Here is a 17,016-nt window from a genome sequence, read left to right as displayed (position 1 = left end):
CATCCAAAAAAAAACCCATATAAAGGAACTGAAGTAACTTGTCTACACAGACCTATTTCTGCTTTTCTTTTAAGTTTGAGCTGATGCACTACTCTATTACAATTAATTTTCTATCAAAAAGCACCAAGACCAGGATGGTGTCCTAACCATCATCCTTTGATAGTCAGTGAAGTTATTATCACTGAGTCCCCCATTATCAACATCCTGGGGGGTTATTAGAAACTGAACAGTTATTGACCAAAAACTGAACTGGACTCGCCATCTAAATATGGTAGCGACAAGAGCAAGTTAGAGGGTAGGAATACTGCAGTGAGCAACTCACCTCCTGACTCCCCAAACCCTCTCTACCATCTACAGTTGAGGATTCTGATGAAATACTCATCATTTACCTGGATTAGTGTAACTCCAGCATTACTTAAGAAGCTTAACACCACCCAGAACAAAGCATCCTGCTTGATTGGCACCACATCTACAAACAACCAATCCCTCCACCAACAGTGCTCAGTAAGAGCAGTGTGTATTATCTTCAAGATGCACTGAAAAAAATCATCAAAGATCCTTGGGCATCATACCAAACCCACGACCAGTTCCATTTAGAAGGACAAGGGCAGCAGATCCATAAGAGTACCACCACCACCTGCATGTTTCCTCCAAGGCACTCACCACCCTGGCTTGGAAATATATTGCTGTTCCTTCACTATCGCTGGGTCAACTCACAGAACATGGACTGCAAAGGCTCAGGAAGGCAAGTCACCATCACCTTAAGGAACTAGGGACAAGCAATTAATACTGGCCAACCAGCTATGCTTATGTCCCAAGAATAAACACAAGAAGCATTGTCTACTCATACAGTCATATAGCTGTACAATGTGGAAACAGATCCTTCGGTCCAACTGGTCCATGCCAACCAGATATCCTCAATAAATGTAGTCCCATATGCCAGCATTTTACCGATATCCCTCTGAACCCTTCCTAATCATATACATATCCAGATGTCTTTTTAATGCTGTGATTGTACCAGCCATACCATGTCCTCTGGCAGCTCATTCCATACATGTACCACCCTCTGTGTGAAAACATTGCCCCTTAGGTTCCTTTTAAATCTTTCCCATCTCACTTTAAACTTATACCCTCCAGTTTTGGACTTTCCCACACTGGGGAAAAGACCTTGGCTATGCGCCCCTCCATTTCCCATAATTTTATAAACCTATATAATGTCACTCCTTAGCTCCAGGGAAGATAGCCCAAGCCCTCTAATGTTGGCAAGATCCTTCTAAATATTTTCGGAACCCTTTCAAGTTTCACAACATTCTTCCAATAGGAAGGAGACCAGAATTGCATGCAGGTTTCCAAAACTGGCCTAACCAACGTCCTGTACAGTCACAACTCCTAAACTCAGTGCACTGACCAGTAAAGGCAAGCATACCAAATGCATTCTTCACTAACAAAAACAGCAATTGCTGGAAAGGTTTAGCAGCATCTGTGAAGAGAAATCAAAGTTAATGTTTCGAGTCCGGTGACTGTCCAGAGGTCTTCTCTTAACTGATGCTGCTAGACCTGATCAGTTTTTCAGGCAAATGTTTTTGATTCACAGCATCTGCAGTTCTTTCGGTTTTGCCTTCTTCACTATCCTCTCTATCTGAGACTCCATTTTCAAGGAACAATGAACCTGCACTCCAAGGTCTCTTTGTTCAGTAACACTTCCCAAGACCTTACCATTAAGTGTATAAGTCCTGCTAAGATTTGCCTTTCCAAAATGTAGCACCTTACATTTATCTAAATTAAACTCCACCTGCCACTCCTTGGCCCATCAGCCCATCTCATCAAGATCCTGTTGTACTCTGATGTAGCCTTCCTCGCTGTCCACTACATATTCAATTTGGTGTCATCTGCAAACTTGTTCACATCCAATTCATATTGATATAATATATATGACAAAAAGCAGTGGACCCAAGCACCGATCTTTATGGCACATCGCTGGACACAGGCCTCCAGTCTGAAAAGCAACCTTCCACCATCACCATTTGTCATCTACCTTCGAGCCAGTTCTGTTATCAAATAAGCCATGCTCTCTCTATTCTGTGTGATTTAACCTTGCTAACCAGTCTACCATTGGGAACCTTGTCGCATGATTTACTGAAGTCTGTATAGATCCCATCTACCACTCTGCCCTCATCAATCCTCTTTGCTACTTCTTCAAAAAAACTCAATCAAGTTCGTGAGACACAATTCCCAATGCACAATGTCATGTTGACTATCCAAAATTAGTCCATATCTTTCCAAATACATGTAAATACTGTCCCTCAGGATTCCCTCCAAGCACCTTGCACACTTTTATGCATTTTAAGATGTCCAGCACCACCACCTTTGTAATATGGACATTTTTCAAGATGTCTCTATTTATTTACCACTCCTGTAACTCCACAGTGATCTTTCTTTATAACTTTTTTTTTTACTTTAAGTACAGGTTGTAACTGGTTAGAAGAGCTACTTTTTTCCTGAATGTTTTAAAGACGGATCAAATTTATATGAAAGTAGGATACCCAAATGCAGTGGGCATAGCTTTTCAGTAAGGAGTTATTTTTAGATGTTTTGAAAATCTTAAATTACATTGTAACCATTTTACTGTGTAAAGTTTTAACAGATTGGTATGCAAACCAGTTTCTGGCATTTTTAACTGTTGAGACAGCTGTTTGTTCTAATGAGGAGTGCTAGCATTACAGTATTTTCAGTGATTGAGACCCGCTCAGGGAGCAGAATGTTCCAGAGCAGTCAGTGGTGTGTGAGGAGAAACTGCCGCACTGTCAGCTGGAAGTGTATGCTCCGTTGCTCTCTAGGACAAGATAAATGAGTTTTGCTGAGCTTTGGCAGAGACATCAGCTTTGTCTGGGAACAGCAGTATCATACTGCACCCCAGTGGGATTCTGCTTTTAAATTTATGGACTGTGATTGATAAAGCAAATGAGGGATCTTATTGCTCTTCAGGTGTGACAAGAGGGATAGTCCTCACCACATTACAGATTTGCCTCTTCACTGAATTTAAAAGACAAATCAACTGTTTTGTGGAACTGCACAATTGCTCTCTTACTGTAAAAGAGCTGGCATATGACCTATTGTTTTTGTCTTTATTGACAACAATTATTCTTGATGGAGTTCTACAAAATTTTCATTTTCACTTGGCCGCTTTTGACAAATCAAGGCTTCCATTGAATTGAGCCAGTGACCCCCTTTTTTCTTTTGCATCACGCAGCTGATAATAGGTCTTCATTTGCAGATCCATGACAAATCTGCTTTTATTCTAGTGGACTTTAGTCGGTCAGGAACTTTCCTACTACTTTTGAAGCATTTGTTTGGATAGATTTGGTCCTGTGAATAAATCTTTAATTTTTCTTTCTTTCCCTTTTGAGGGTAGCTTTAGCTGTATGCAGTGCTTCATTTAAATCATTTTCGGGTATTTTCACACCATTCAAATTTTTAGTTAAAATATAGTATTTAAAATAAATTCCAGTGTTGCTATTATGGTTATTTTTATTTCATAAGTACTCCGATTGCTTTATTTTAAATAATTATTTAAAAACTTATAAAAGTATAAACTTTATTAGCTGTACTCTTCTGTTTCTAAGATGTGATTTAATTAACTAGTGTTTCTAGAGCATGAAGTAACCTATTGCCATAAAAACAGACCCTAATTTAGAAACTAATGGTTGAGCACTATAAATAATAAAATGTTCAACCAGTATTATGCAGCTGTCTTTCCAGCTAGCGCCTAGTGATCGTGGTTAAGCTGTAAACATTCAGGAACAGAAATATACTTTTTCAAGTGCAAGTAGCTCCTTTCTGAAGAAAGATTACTTGCACCATCTCACCCAGCAATTGATGGTATTGTTGATTTGCTGCACTTTTATAGGTGTAATTATCTCAACAAAAAAACTGCACTATATTCAAATTCCATTTCTGCAAATGCTTCCATTTTCTTCCTGTGCAGCAAATCGGGAAATTGCAGTGAGAATGGAGCTGGCTGACAATGTATCTTTAAATAGATGGTTGTCATCTAGGTGAAGAGAGTACAATTTGTCAGGCACTTTAGATTACTGTGATGTGGCTGCGGCAAATTGAATTGACATATGTATTTCAGTGCAACGTATCCTCAATCCCTTGACAAAAAATGGAGCTGGATTGTACTTGACGGTTATTTTTGTGAAATTATACAGTCGTTCATGGAATATACCATGAGCTTCACTATCACTTTATTTTCATTAAAACATGCAACTCTGACTGTAAACCTATTCACCTGATAATTTTTATGGGCAGACCCAGAAAAATCAGTAGGTGCAATGTTATTGTGCAAGTGTAATCAATACATCTATTGCCACAGAGCAGTCAATTGTTTTCAAATGTTCTTGTTTCTCTCTAATGCGAACAGAAATCATTTTATCAAACTTTTATCATTAATTATGCAAAACAAAAATATTGCTGATGTCTGGCTTCTTGAAAAATGTGTGACCCATGTGAGTGAGTGAGCACTTCCTGATGCAACAAAGATCAGCACAGATCAGACACACTGCTTGTCCTTTTTGTTCTACCCACCTCCCTGTTGTTCACTAATATAGGTCTTGTTGCATCTGAATTATGGCACTCCCATTAATTTATTGTGGCTGTCAGTTTTCCCACCTATGTTTTCTCCTTCCACTTGCTACTGCCACTTCACCAAGTGTCTAGCTCCAGTACAGATCTTCCCACTTTGTCCTGTTTTGGCATAACTCTGTCCTCATTGTCCAGCTCTAGCATATGTCTCTCCTCATTGTCCTGATCCAGTGTAGCTCTGTCTCCATTGTCCTGCACCGGTATAAGTCTCCCCTTGCTGCCAGAGTATAACTGCTATACTGTCAAAACAAATAAGGGTGGCTATTACAATTTAGTTACCCCAAATATTTTTTCAATTTTATTGTTAACTTGGTGTTGTACTACTTTGATGAAGACTATTATTGAAATGCCTTTATTCTTCAATATTTGAAAAGTTTGAATATGCAAATAAAAGCTGTGATCAGATTACCAAGATTGCAATTCTGGTTGTCTGCAGTGATTTCTTAGTATTTCTAAACCATATCTATTATATATAACTGAGCTACTCAAAATTGAATGCATTTGCTAAAGTAACACAGGAGAGACTGTTTCCAGTGACAGGAAGATACAGCATTAAGATAGTGACATAAGAACCAGAAGTAAAATGGGAAGCATTCTTTTAACTGCATTTGTTGTTATGCTTGAGAGTACACCGATTGAAAGGGTATCTGAAACATTCATTGATAATTTACAAAAGGATGTTGAGTAAATCCTTTAAAAGAAAGAACATACAGGAATTTGGAATATGGGAAGCAAGTGAAAATAGCTTTAAAGAGATGGATGATGCACAGTAGGCCAAATTGTTTTATTCAATGCTTCTATGATTCTGTTGAAAATGACACAAGTATACAGTTTTTGTGCATTTCTTTTCTCTGTCATGATTAGATAAAATCTTAAACAAATATAATTTTATTATCTAGGTACAAATATAATTATGAACCTACACAAAAACATCACCTAACTAGAAATTCAGCCAATTAAATCACTCAGTGTGCACCTTTTAAAGGTATTTTCATTCAAAAGAATGGTTCTTCAGCCTCTTATGTGCCATGTGATTCCAATGGAACCTGAACTGAGTATTGATAAGCAGTTTATTGGTGTTGTGTTAGCAAAAGTTAACATTTCAAACAGCAATAAGGTATTTTGGAAATAAAAATCTGGAAGGCTAACCGATTGCAGATGTCTGAAGAATAGTATTCTCTGTCTATAATATTGAATATATCAATTAAAGTTCCTGATGTACTGTTTTGTCTTATTCCTCCACCTGATCAACCCAGGGAAGCACCTAACATGAAACAGGAAGTATTTGGAAGAGTGATTCTGTAACCCTTTTGAAGTATTAGAAATTTGTAAATTAAAAGACCCCAGTCGTGGAAGTAAAATGCGGTAAGTTCTTTTTAATATTCATCTGGCTGGCCAGCATTGATAGCCCATTCCTATTGCCCTTGAGAAGGTGGTGGTGAACTGCCTTCTTGAATCACTGCATTCCACTTGCTGTAGGTTGACCCACAATGCCAGTATGGAGAGAATTCCAGGATTTTGACCCAACGACTGTGAAGGAACGGCGTTATATTTCCAAGTCAGGGTGGTGAGTGGTTTGGAGGGGAACTTGCAGGTGGTGGGATTCCCAAGTACCTACTGCCCTTGTCCTTCTAGGTGGAATTGGCCGTGGGTTTGGAAGATGGTGTGTAAGGATCTTTGGTGAATTTCTGCAGTGCATCTTTGTAGATAGTACGCATGCTGCTACTGAGAGCCAGTGGTGGAGAAATTTAATGTTTATAGATGTGGTGCCAATCAAATGGGTTGCTTTGTCCTCAATGGTGTCAAGCTTCTTGAGTGTTGTTGGAACTGCACCAATCCAGGCAAGTGAGGAGTATTCCATTACACTCGTGACTTGTGCCTTGCAGATGTTGGACAGACTTTGGGCTGTCAGGAGGTAAGTTACTCATCACAGTCTCTGACCTGCTCTTGTAGCTGCTGTATTTATGTGATGAGTCCAGTTGAGTTTCTGGTTAATGGTAATCCCAAGGATGTTGACATTCAGTGATGGTAATACTGTTGAATGTCAAGGGGCAGTGCTTTGAGTATCTGGTATTGATGATGGTCATTGTCTGGCATTTGTGTGGCACAAATGTTACTTGCCACTTGTTGGCCCAAGCCTGGACATTGTCCAGACCTTGTTGTATTTGAGCATGGACTACTTCAGTATCAGAGGATTCGTGAATGGTGCTGAACACTGTGCAATTATCGACAAACTTGTCCACCTCTGACCTTATGACAGGGGGAAGGTCAGTATGAAGCAGCTGAAGATTGTTAGGCTGAGGGCACTACCCCAATGGACTCCTGCAGCTTTGTCCTGGACCTGAGATGACTGACCCTCCACAACCACAACCATCTTCCTTTGTGCTAGGTATGACTCGAACCCGCGGAGTGTTTGCCCCCGATGCCATTGTTTCCAATTTTGCCAGGGTTCCTTGATGCCATACTCAATCAAATGGCCTTAATGACAAGGGCTGTCACTCTCACCTCACCTCTGGAATTCAGCTCTTTTGTTCATGTTTGAATCAAGGCTGTAATGAGATCAGGAGCTGAGTGATCCAGGTGAAACCCAAACTAGGCGTCACTGAGCAAGTTGTTGCTGAGCAGATGCTGCATGATAGCACTGTTGATGACCCTTTCCATCACTTTACTGATGATCGATAGTAGGTTGATTAGGCGGTAATTGGCTGGGTTGGATTTGTCCTGCTTTTTTGTGCAGGACATACCTGGGCAATTTTCCACATTGTTGGGTAGATGCCAGTGTTGTAACTAACTGGAAGAGCTTGACTAGGGGAGTGGCAAGTTCTGGCAGACATCTTCAGTATTATTGCCGGAATGTTAACAGGGCCCATTGCCTTTGCAGTCCAGTGCCTCCAGCCATTTCTTGATATCAAGAAGTGAAGTGGCGTGAATTGAATTGGCTGGAGACTGTTATCTGTGATACTGGGGACCACTGGAGGAGCCTGAGATGGATCATCCATTCTGCACTTTTGATTTTACACCAGTGTCATTCGCAATTTCCCATCTTAGTGAATCTTTATGCAGGTTGGCTCATTTAACTTAGTCTAACTGGCATCCAATTGCTGCTAAAGCAAAGGGGCTTTTACTCTAATGGTTTGACCTGAATTCAAATCTAGGTGTACAGAATGACTTAGGCTTGTCTAACTTATAATTTCTAAAACAAAAGCTATAAATACTGCTAATGCAAAGCAGGATATCAAATATTTTTACTCATTGTTCCTGTTTATTTCCATCAGATAACAATGAACAGGCACTAACTTGTCCAAGTTTAGATGATGGTTTTCTGCCTAAACATCATCTCAGTTTCAAGAGGCTAATTGACTTTTTATGTTTTCCAACATTTTGTATGTTAACTTATACTCTTGGCATTGCATTTTAAAAAATGATATTGTGTAACTATATATTTATAGATTTGAAGCTGTGAGGTGAATGATCTCAGCTTGTTCACCAGGATTTTCTTTGAAAAATACTTGACTTCTTTAAAAGTGCCAAAATAGCATTTTTTAGCTTTAGGGTGGTATTAAATTAAAGAACTTTGCTCCATTTACACAGAGTGGTTTAATCCTTATTAAACCTTAATTTAGTGTCAATTTGGATTAAGTGTTCCTGCATAAAAGGGCCTCTGGTGGCCTGGATGCTGTTAAATTCAATCAGCATCCAGATCAGTATGTGACGCCTGTATTCCTCAAGTAACACATAGACAGGAACAACTGCCATTGTAAATTACAAAATATTAAACTTCATTAAATGATCATATATGAGTTTGTCCTTTTTGGATCCATCAGTTCTGGATGGAAGTGGAATGCAGAAATGTATTCAGATTTCAATATAAGTAGTGATGTGCACTGAAAGGAAGATGTATGCATTATATTCAAAGCAGGAATATTTAGAAAGAAAGGCAAGCTTCCATTTAAATAGCTTTGATGAGATATCAATGGACTCAAAACATTAACTATGTTTCTCAGTACAGATGCTGCCAGACCTCCTGCATTTCTCCACTTTCTGTCTTCGTTTCAGTCTCCAGCAACTGCAATTCTATGTTTTATTTTATTCTGTATAAATACCACCTTTCACAACCTGCAGGACTTCTCGAAACAAATTAGTCACAGCAATGTAGAAAACCTGGAAGCCAAATTGCACACAGTAATAAGCTCATGATCATACAGCTATCCACTTCTACACTTGTGATAAGTATTGACTGGGGCAGTGGGGAAACCCTCCTCTCTTCTTCGAAATAGTCCTTTAGGATTTTAGAGGGTGTAGTGTCTCATCCAGTAGCTTTTTTTCCCTCTTCGTGTGGGTGTCACTGGCTGGATTAAAACTTGTTGTCCATTCCAGAATTTGTCCTGTCCTTGAAAAGGTGATGATGAGCAACTGACTTCAACCATTGAAGATGTATAGATGTATTCACAGTACTATTAAAGATGGGTACGCACATTTTGACTCAGGCTGGTATGTGTGCCTTGGAGAGGAACTCACCGGCGATGGTATTCCCAGGCACCTTTTCCTTATCCGTTTATGGGATATGGGTTTTGCTGGCTAGGTCAGAATTTATTGCCTGTTCTCAGTGACTCAGAGGGCAGCCAAGGATAACCACATTATGGGTTTTGAATAACATGTAGCCATATAAAATGGCATAGTTCTTTTCTAAATGGCATTAATGATCGAGCTTGCACAAAATTGAACAGTCATTACATAGTTACCTTAGGACTAGTTTTATTGAATTCAAATTCACAACCCCCCATGGTAGCATTCGAGCTCATGAGGTACAGATAGATATGGGTCTTGTGCATGAATTGCAAAATGCTGATATGCTGGTACAGTAAGCAATTGGGAAAGCAAATGGAATGTTGTTGTTTATTGTAAGTGGTATGGAATACCAAAATATTCAAGTTTTGCTCCAATTGTGCAGTGCTTGGTGAGATATCGGGAGCACAGCGTGCAGTTTTAGACTCCTTGTTTCAAATGCAATTAAATAATGTTAAATTGATTGTTTTGATTGATGGCTGGCGTTGTTTTATGAAGAAGGGTCGGAAAGAATGCGCTATTATCCACTGGAGTTTAGAAGAATGGGAAGGGAGTAGAATAATAGTAATGTCATTGAAATAGTAATCCAGCACTAATGCTCTGGGGTTCAAATCCCACTATGCAAAATGGTGAAATTTGAATTCAGTAAAAATCTGGAATAAAAAGCTAACTTAATGACCATGTAATTAATGTTGTTAAGGGGCAATCTTACTAAAATGTTTAAGATCTTGATGGTCCTTAATAAGGGGTTGCTTAAAAGTTGTGACAAAGACAGAGACTTTGAATTAGGGAAAACCCTTTAAAAATTGAGGTTCTCTCACTTAAAATAGAGATGAGATTTTTTTCTTCTACCTTGTTGATAATCTGTGATTTCTTTCCGAAAGGATAGTGAAACAAAGTTTATTGTCTACATTTAAGGCTCAATTATGCATTCTTTACTGGTAAACGTATAATGGATGGAAAGGAAAATAGAGGTCACAATCAGGTTAGATAATATTTTATGAAATGGCAGAGCAGCTTTTATGAGACGAATATCTTACTCCTAATTGATATGATCATGTGACTCATGGATGCAGTAAAAAGATTGACAATTGTTAGCCTTTGTATATTATTTTTGTCCAATTTCTGATAAAAACAATCCTTCTGGAAGAAGGGGTTGTGATAAATTACTCTTTCAAGATTTGGCACTCTACCCAAAGTGTTTTGCATCTGAATCTTCTGGATGCATACTTCACGGAGTTGAAATTTGCATGTGATAGTTTTGTTGAAGTTTGACAGATTTTCATTCTGTCTCTACTTGGGAAATCTAATAGTAGCCATGGCTTGTGAATTTGATTTTTGTACTTGGTGTGTTTTATTTTCCAACAATGCATTTCAAAATTATTGTTAATATTGAAAGAAGAATATTAACTATCAATATAATTGATGCTATCTCCTGTTTTACATGGAGGATTGAACCTATTTAGAATAAACTGGTAATGTCACTGATCAGCTGGCATCAACTCCAATAATTTATGGAGTGTGTATCTGATTTCTTGTTGGTGCATAAAATAATTCTCTTTCTGTATATATCTTTGCCATTCTGCAAACATATTTTGAAACTACCATACTGAAAGGCCATACTGATGTGGGACACACTAGTCAAATAAGCGCTGAGATGAGGTTTAGTGCTTGTTAACACTTTATTTTCCTTATACCTGAGATCTTAATACTGATGGATGACTGTTCATCGGACAACTTGGTTTAACAGAAAGAAAGGCTTACTAAGAAGAATGAGGCATATGGCATTTAAAAGAAATTCTAGGAAACATTGCATCTAAATATACCATATACCAGCTAGAGACAGATCTCCGATGTGTAGGAATTACATTGTTTAATGATAACTCACGTGTTTTATCTCTTTTCAGCACTGTAACATCTGCTGTCTTTACTGTGGGAGATAATGTTGTATCTGGCAGTGATGACAGAACTGTAAAAGTCTGGGATCTAAAGAATATGCGCTCTCCTATAGCAACAATTCGTACTGACTCAGCAGTCAACAGGTAAATGATTTTAAATTTATTTATATGTGGTAAATCTTAATTGGCTACTAAAGCAATGTTCTTTTCTCTTTGCTGAGTTGATCATTTTCCATTCATTCCCTTATGCTCATTTAAAAAAACATAGTACACACTCCAGTCCTCTGCTTCTGGGACACTGTGGGTAAGATACTAAATTAAAAATAAAGGCTACTGTCAATATTTTAACAAATAATAATTACACTTCAGAAAGATAGTGTTACTTGATTTATGATCTGAAAATTTTCAGAACTTCCTGCTTAATCCCTTCTTACCATCCCAATGATCTAAAATCTGTGATTCCCCTTAAGTCATGTAACTTTCTGACATCCTATTTATTCCCCAATGATTAATCATTAGTGACTATGCTTCAGCTCCATATGCTTTAAATTCTGAAATTCCTTCCAGAAACCTTTCTACCTCATTACATGTCTTTCCTCATTTAAAAGGCTCCTTAAATAATACTACTTTGACTAAGCTTTTGGTGATTAGTAGCTTGGTGTCAAATGTCGATAATATTCCCAGGAAGGTTTTAATACACTAAAGATGCTATTTAGAGTGAGCTGTTAATAGAATTTAGTGATATCACAAACCCAACTATGCTGTATAAAGTTTATTGGTGATAACTGTGGTACATTTAACTTTCCCACTCCTCGAACAATCAGAACTTGAGGATATTTTAGGTGAACCCCTTATAATTCAAATTCTTAGGGAGAAGCATTGAGTCAAAGTACTGATGAAGATGGAAATGGGAAAGCACTATAGTTCTTGTGAACTTCCCTGCTGTAGTTAATTTACTTAATTCTACTTTTTTTAGTTTTCAAATTCTAACATTTCAAAACCTGACTTGTGTTGTTTTAGCTTGCACAGATTGACAAAGTTTGTGCTATAACCTTATTCTGATAGTGGGGGAAAATAATTATTGTGAAAGTGAAATTAAATTCTGATCGTTCACACCTACATCATTGAAGAGGATTTTAAAGTTACATGCTAGCATATATTCACAACAATATTTCTTGATTTCTGTTCTGTTTTATAATGGGGACACAAATGTTTAATTGGAAGAATACTATCAATACTTGTTGAAATTTTCAGTTTTTCCGGTAAAATAGAAACATTCTTTTGTAAAAGCTCTCAACTTTGGATTTGCACATAGATAGAAAGGCTCACGAGTTTATTTGTATAAACTCCTGGCTTTACATATTTTGTAAATTCAAACAGGGGAATGCAGCTCTACAAAACCCTGGTGCGACCACACTTGGAATATTGTGCCCAGTTCTGGTCGTCCTACTGTAGGAAAGATACAGAGTCTTTGGAGAGGGTGCAAAAAAGGTTTACCAGGATGCTGCCTGGACTGAAAGACTTGCCTTATGTAGAGAGGTTGACTGAGTTTGGACCTTTCTGGAGAGGAGGAGGAAGAGAGGTGACCTGATCGAGGTGTACAAGGTAATGAGAGGCATGGATAGAGTCGATAGCCAGAGATTTTTCCCCAGGGCAGGATTGACTGGCATGAGGGGTCATAGTTTTAAGGTGATAGGAGGAAGATATGGAGGAAATGTCAGATGTAGGTTCTTTACACAGAGAGTTGTGAATGCATGGAATGCGTTGCCAGCGGTGCTGGTGGAAGCAGAGTCATTAGGGATTTTTAAGCGACTGCTGGACATGCACATGAATAGCAGTGAATTGAGGGGTGCGTCGGTTCAGTTATTTTGTTTTAGATCAGGAATATTCCTAGACACAACATCATGGGCTGAAGGTGCTGCACTTTTCAATGTTCTATGTTCCCCAGGCCATGTTGACGGAGGAGGAAACTGTCATTAGAAGGGTTCAAAATTGAGTAGGAAGAAGTGTTGAATGGGCAGTTTGTACTTAAAGTTTATAAGGTACTGGGGCTGAATGAGATGCATCCAAGGATTTTAAAGGAAATGAGAGTGGATATTGCTGGGACTGATCATAGTTCTTCAATCCTCCCTAGATTTTGAGAAGATGCCAGAAGACTGGAAAATTGCAAACATTAAAGTCATGTTCCAAGAAAAGTTGAAAGGATAATCACGGTAATTACAGGCCAGTCATTTAACTTCAGTGATGGGAATGCTTCAAGAGATAGTTATATAGGATAGGATTAGTAGTCATATGGAAAAACGTGTGTTGATTATGAAGAGTCAGTCTAAGTTTCTAAAGGGGAAAATCATATTTAACTAACTTCCTGGAGTTTTTTGAGCAAGTAACACAAAGGCTTAATGAGGTTAATGCTATTGATCTGATGTACATGAACTTTCAGAATGCTTTTTGATATGGGGACACAGCAGATTTGCGAGGAGTATGAGCCAGGAGCAGGAGTAGGCAGTTCAGCCCCATGAGCCTGATCCATCATTTCACATGATCGTGGCTCATCTAAGTCTCAACTCCACTTTCCTGCCCACTATCCATAACCCTTTAACCCATTACTAACTAAAATGTTGTCTGCTCCTTAAATTTACTCAATGTCCCCACACATTGGCATAGTGAATTCCACAGATTCATGCTTCTTTGAGAGAAATAATTCTCTTTATCTCTGTTTAAAATGTGCTGCCCCTCATAAAATTACAACCCCTCATTTCAGATTGCCCTATATGAGGAAACATCCTCTCTGTGTCCTTTTTGGCATTTTGTATACCTAAATTAGATCTCTTCTCACTCTTCTAAATTCCAGAACATAAAGGCCTAAACTGCTCAATCTCTTCATAAGATACATGTGTTTAACACACGTTTCACAGCAACTTTCATTCACCTGCGTACTCCCTGACCTTCCCTGTCCAGCAGTACCAGTTTTAAAATAGTCACTCCAGTTTTCCAATTCCTTCATTTCCTCCATCCTCTTTATCTCTGTAATTTCCTTCAGCTCTGCAGGTACAACAAGGGATATTAGATGCATTGTAAAACTCTCTCTACTCATTTAAACTGAAAGTACACCTCTCTGTATGTTGTCCCCATAAAACAGTCTCAGCACAGGGACAGCAGAGTGTTAGAAACAAAGTGAAGCTCCCCATCAAACCCAGAACCAGGACAACAATGGGGTTAGATACAGAGTAAAGCATCCTCTACACTACTATCAATAAACATTGCCTGGACAGGGATGACACAATAAAACACCCTCTGCCTCTGCTGTCTTAAACTGAATGCAAAATGAGAGTAAAGCTCCTTCAATACTGTCCCTATCAACAAGGACAGTATTGAAGGACAGGAACAGCACGGGGTCTGATGTGGCGTGAAACTCTCTCTACTTTTTAAAACTGAAAGTCAAGGTCCCTGTCCACTTCAGCCACTTTGAGGAGAAGCATAACACGAAGTTAAATGCAGAGTAAGGTCCCTTGATACTTTCAAATTGAAACTAAAGTTACCACTTCTCTTTTAAACTGAAAGTAAGGTGCTCTGTATACTGTCCTCATTAAATACTCCCAGGGCAGTACAGCACAGCGTTAGATACAGAGTAATACTCACTCCACGTTGTTATTGTGTTTTAGAATCCTGATTTTGGAAATCTCCCTGATCTTTGCCCAATTTCTGTGTCTTTGGCATGTTTTGTTATTTATTTGCCTGCATTTTACAGTAATTTACTGACAAATCAAAATTCATTATTTCATTTGATGATTTGAAACTGATCTCAATCTGAGAATTTTTGACTCGCTCCCTACCTGGATGAATGCTGCTCCAACAACACTTAAAGCTTGATACCATTCAAGGCAAAGCAGCCTGTTTGATTCGCACCACATCCACAAGAATCTATTCCTGCCATCACTGACCCTCAGTAGCAGCAGTATGTGGTATCTATGACACTCACTGCAGAAATTGACCCAAGACCCCTTGATACCTTCCAAACCCATAATCACTACCATCTAGAAAGACAAGATCATGGGAACATCACCACCTCCAAATTCCCTTTCAAGTCACTCACCATCCCAACCTGAAATATAGAGCTGTTCCTTCAGTGTTCCTGGTTCAAAATTCTGGAATTCTCTCCCAAAGGACAATGTGGGCCTAACTACAGCACATGGGCTGCACTGGTTCAAGAAGGTAGCTCACTACCACCTTTCCAAGGGAAACTAGAGATGGCAATACATTTTGGCAAATCGATGACATCCTCATCCCAAGATTGAGTGTAAAATAAATCCTTATTTCTGGAATCAGTCAATTGTACGCTCAGTCTAGTTAAGCTCATAGAATAAAAATGTCTGAACCAATATGGATATAAATTGGCTGAATGATAGGAACAGAGAGGAATGGTCAATACTTATTTTTTGAGCTGAAGGAAGTTATGTGTCCGAGTTCCTGACGGGTTGGTATGGGGTCCTGTGCTTTTCCTGATGCGTATTAATGATTTGGATCTTCACGTACAGAGGGCAGTTTCAAAGTTTGCTGATGACACAAAATTTGAAAGAATTGTAAACTGTGGAGTGGGCAGATAGGTGGCAAATGAGGTTTAATGAGGGAAGTGAGGTGACGTATTTTGGTAGGAAGAACATTGTTTTTAATGTTCAGGGATATGGGAAATAAAGCAGGAGACTGGCACTAGGTGGTGATGTTCGTTTGAAGAGCCAGTGCAGACATGATGAGCCAAACAGTCTCCATTTCACTGTAGGGTTTGTGTGATATTTGAAGAAAAGGGTTTCTTACTGATGGATTGCCATCTTGAATTAGCAATGATCAATTTGTATATCTTTTGTACAATTTTGTATTTTTTTAGGAACAAAATTACAGGTATTGGGTTTCAAAATTAAGCTAGTAACGTTTTTCATTTGTTTTCTTTTGGGACTATCAAGGGTGGCATTAACATTACATTAAAAGGCTTGTTTTCGTTTACATGATTTGTAAGTTCATACCAGTAATTTGTAATTCATAGATTTAGTCAGTTTAGAAATGACAGATGCTGAACCAAAAATTAGAGTTTGTGGTATAACTTCCTTTTCTCTACCTCTGGCACTGATTAGCGCTGATTTTTACTGATGTTTCCTCTGAAAGCAAATGGTTGAACATGGAGGAACTTTCTTATATGCAACATTTATCACATTCTCAGAATGTCCCAAAGCACTTAGGTTATGCAGCACTGCTTGCTGGAGGAAAGAAAGAATGATTTAATGATTCAGAAAAGTGCATCTTGTTAAGTGAGGCTCTGTGGCTCAAGAGGGATTTGGTGCTGCCCCATGGGGTTGTCATTTATTTTGATGTGTAATTTATATTTAGTTAAATTATCTCCAGTCAGTGCAATTGGCTATACTTAGCCCCAATAATCCTGGGCACGAGAGAGCACTCATAACTCTGGAAAGTGCAGGTGAGGACATCGTTGAACTCAGCTTTTATTGTCTATAACTGCATATTAAACCAAGCACCTGTAACCAAGACTCTCATAAGAAAAATGTTCATTCAGATAAAAGTGGCTCTTAATGCAGGACAGTACCCAATAAGAGTTGTATTTTCAGAAGCAGGAGGGACCAGATTTGAAAGGATGAGAGGGGAAATGCCGAGGAGGCTGTTACTGCCATTTCTAAACATTATTAGGGCAATGAATCTTCTGTATTGAACTTTTGAAATTAGCTGAGACATTAACACCTAAGCTGGAAGTATATTTCTGCATTGTAAAGGTTACTGAATAAAGTAAAAGTGGAAAAGAAAAGCTTAAGTAAATTTTGAACTGAAGGTTTTCAGTTTACAATGGCATTTGCACATCTGTGTGTACTTTCCTACTTATTAGATTTGGATTACTGTTAGAATC

At 38.5% G+C, this 17,016-nt stretch overlaps 1 protein-coding gene across 4 annotated transcripts in view; it reads left to right on the top strand.

The window, feature by feature from the left end:
* Window positions 1-17,016, top strand: part of wdr37 (WD repeat domain 37) — a 150,166-nt gene that overhangs the window by 120,738 nt on the left and 12,412 nt on the right. For all 4 annotated transcript variants that reach the window (XM_072576163.1, XM_072576164.1, XM_072576162.1 and 1 more), the window contains one exon: window positions 11,118-11,252. In XM_072576163.1, the coding sequence (XP_072432264.1) occupies window positions 11,118-11,252 (135 nt within the window). The remainder of the gene's footprint in view (window positions 1-11,117; window positions 11,253-17,016) is intronic.

The sequence above is a fragment of the Chiloscyllium punctatum genome, chromosome 8, assembly GCF_047496795.1.
Source record: "Chiloscyllium punctatum isolate Juve2018m chromosome 8, sChiPun1.3, whole genome shotgun sequence".
Classification (NCBI taxonomy): domain Eukaryota; kingdom Metazoa; phylum Chordata; class Chondrichthyes; order Orectolobiformes; family Hemiscylliidae; genus Chiloscyllium; species Chiloscyllium punctatum.
Note: the sequence above shows the minus strand (reverse complement) of the source record. Positions and strands in the feature narration are given on the sequence as shown.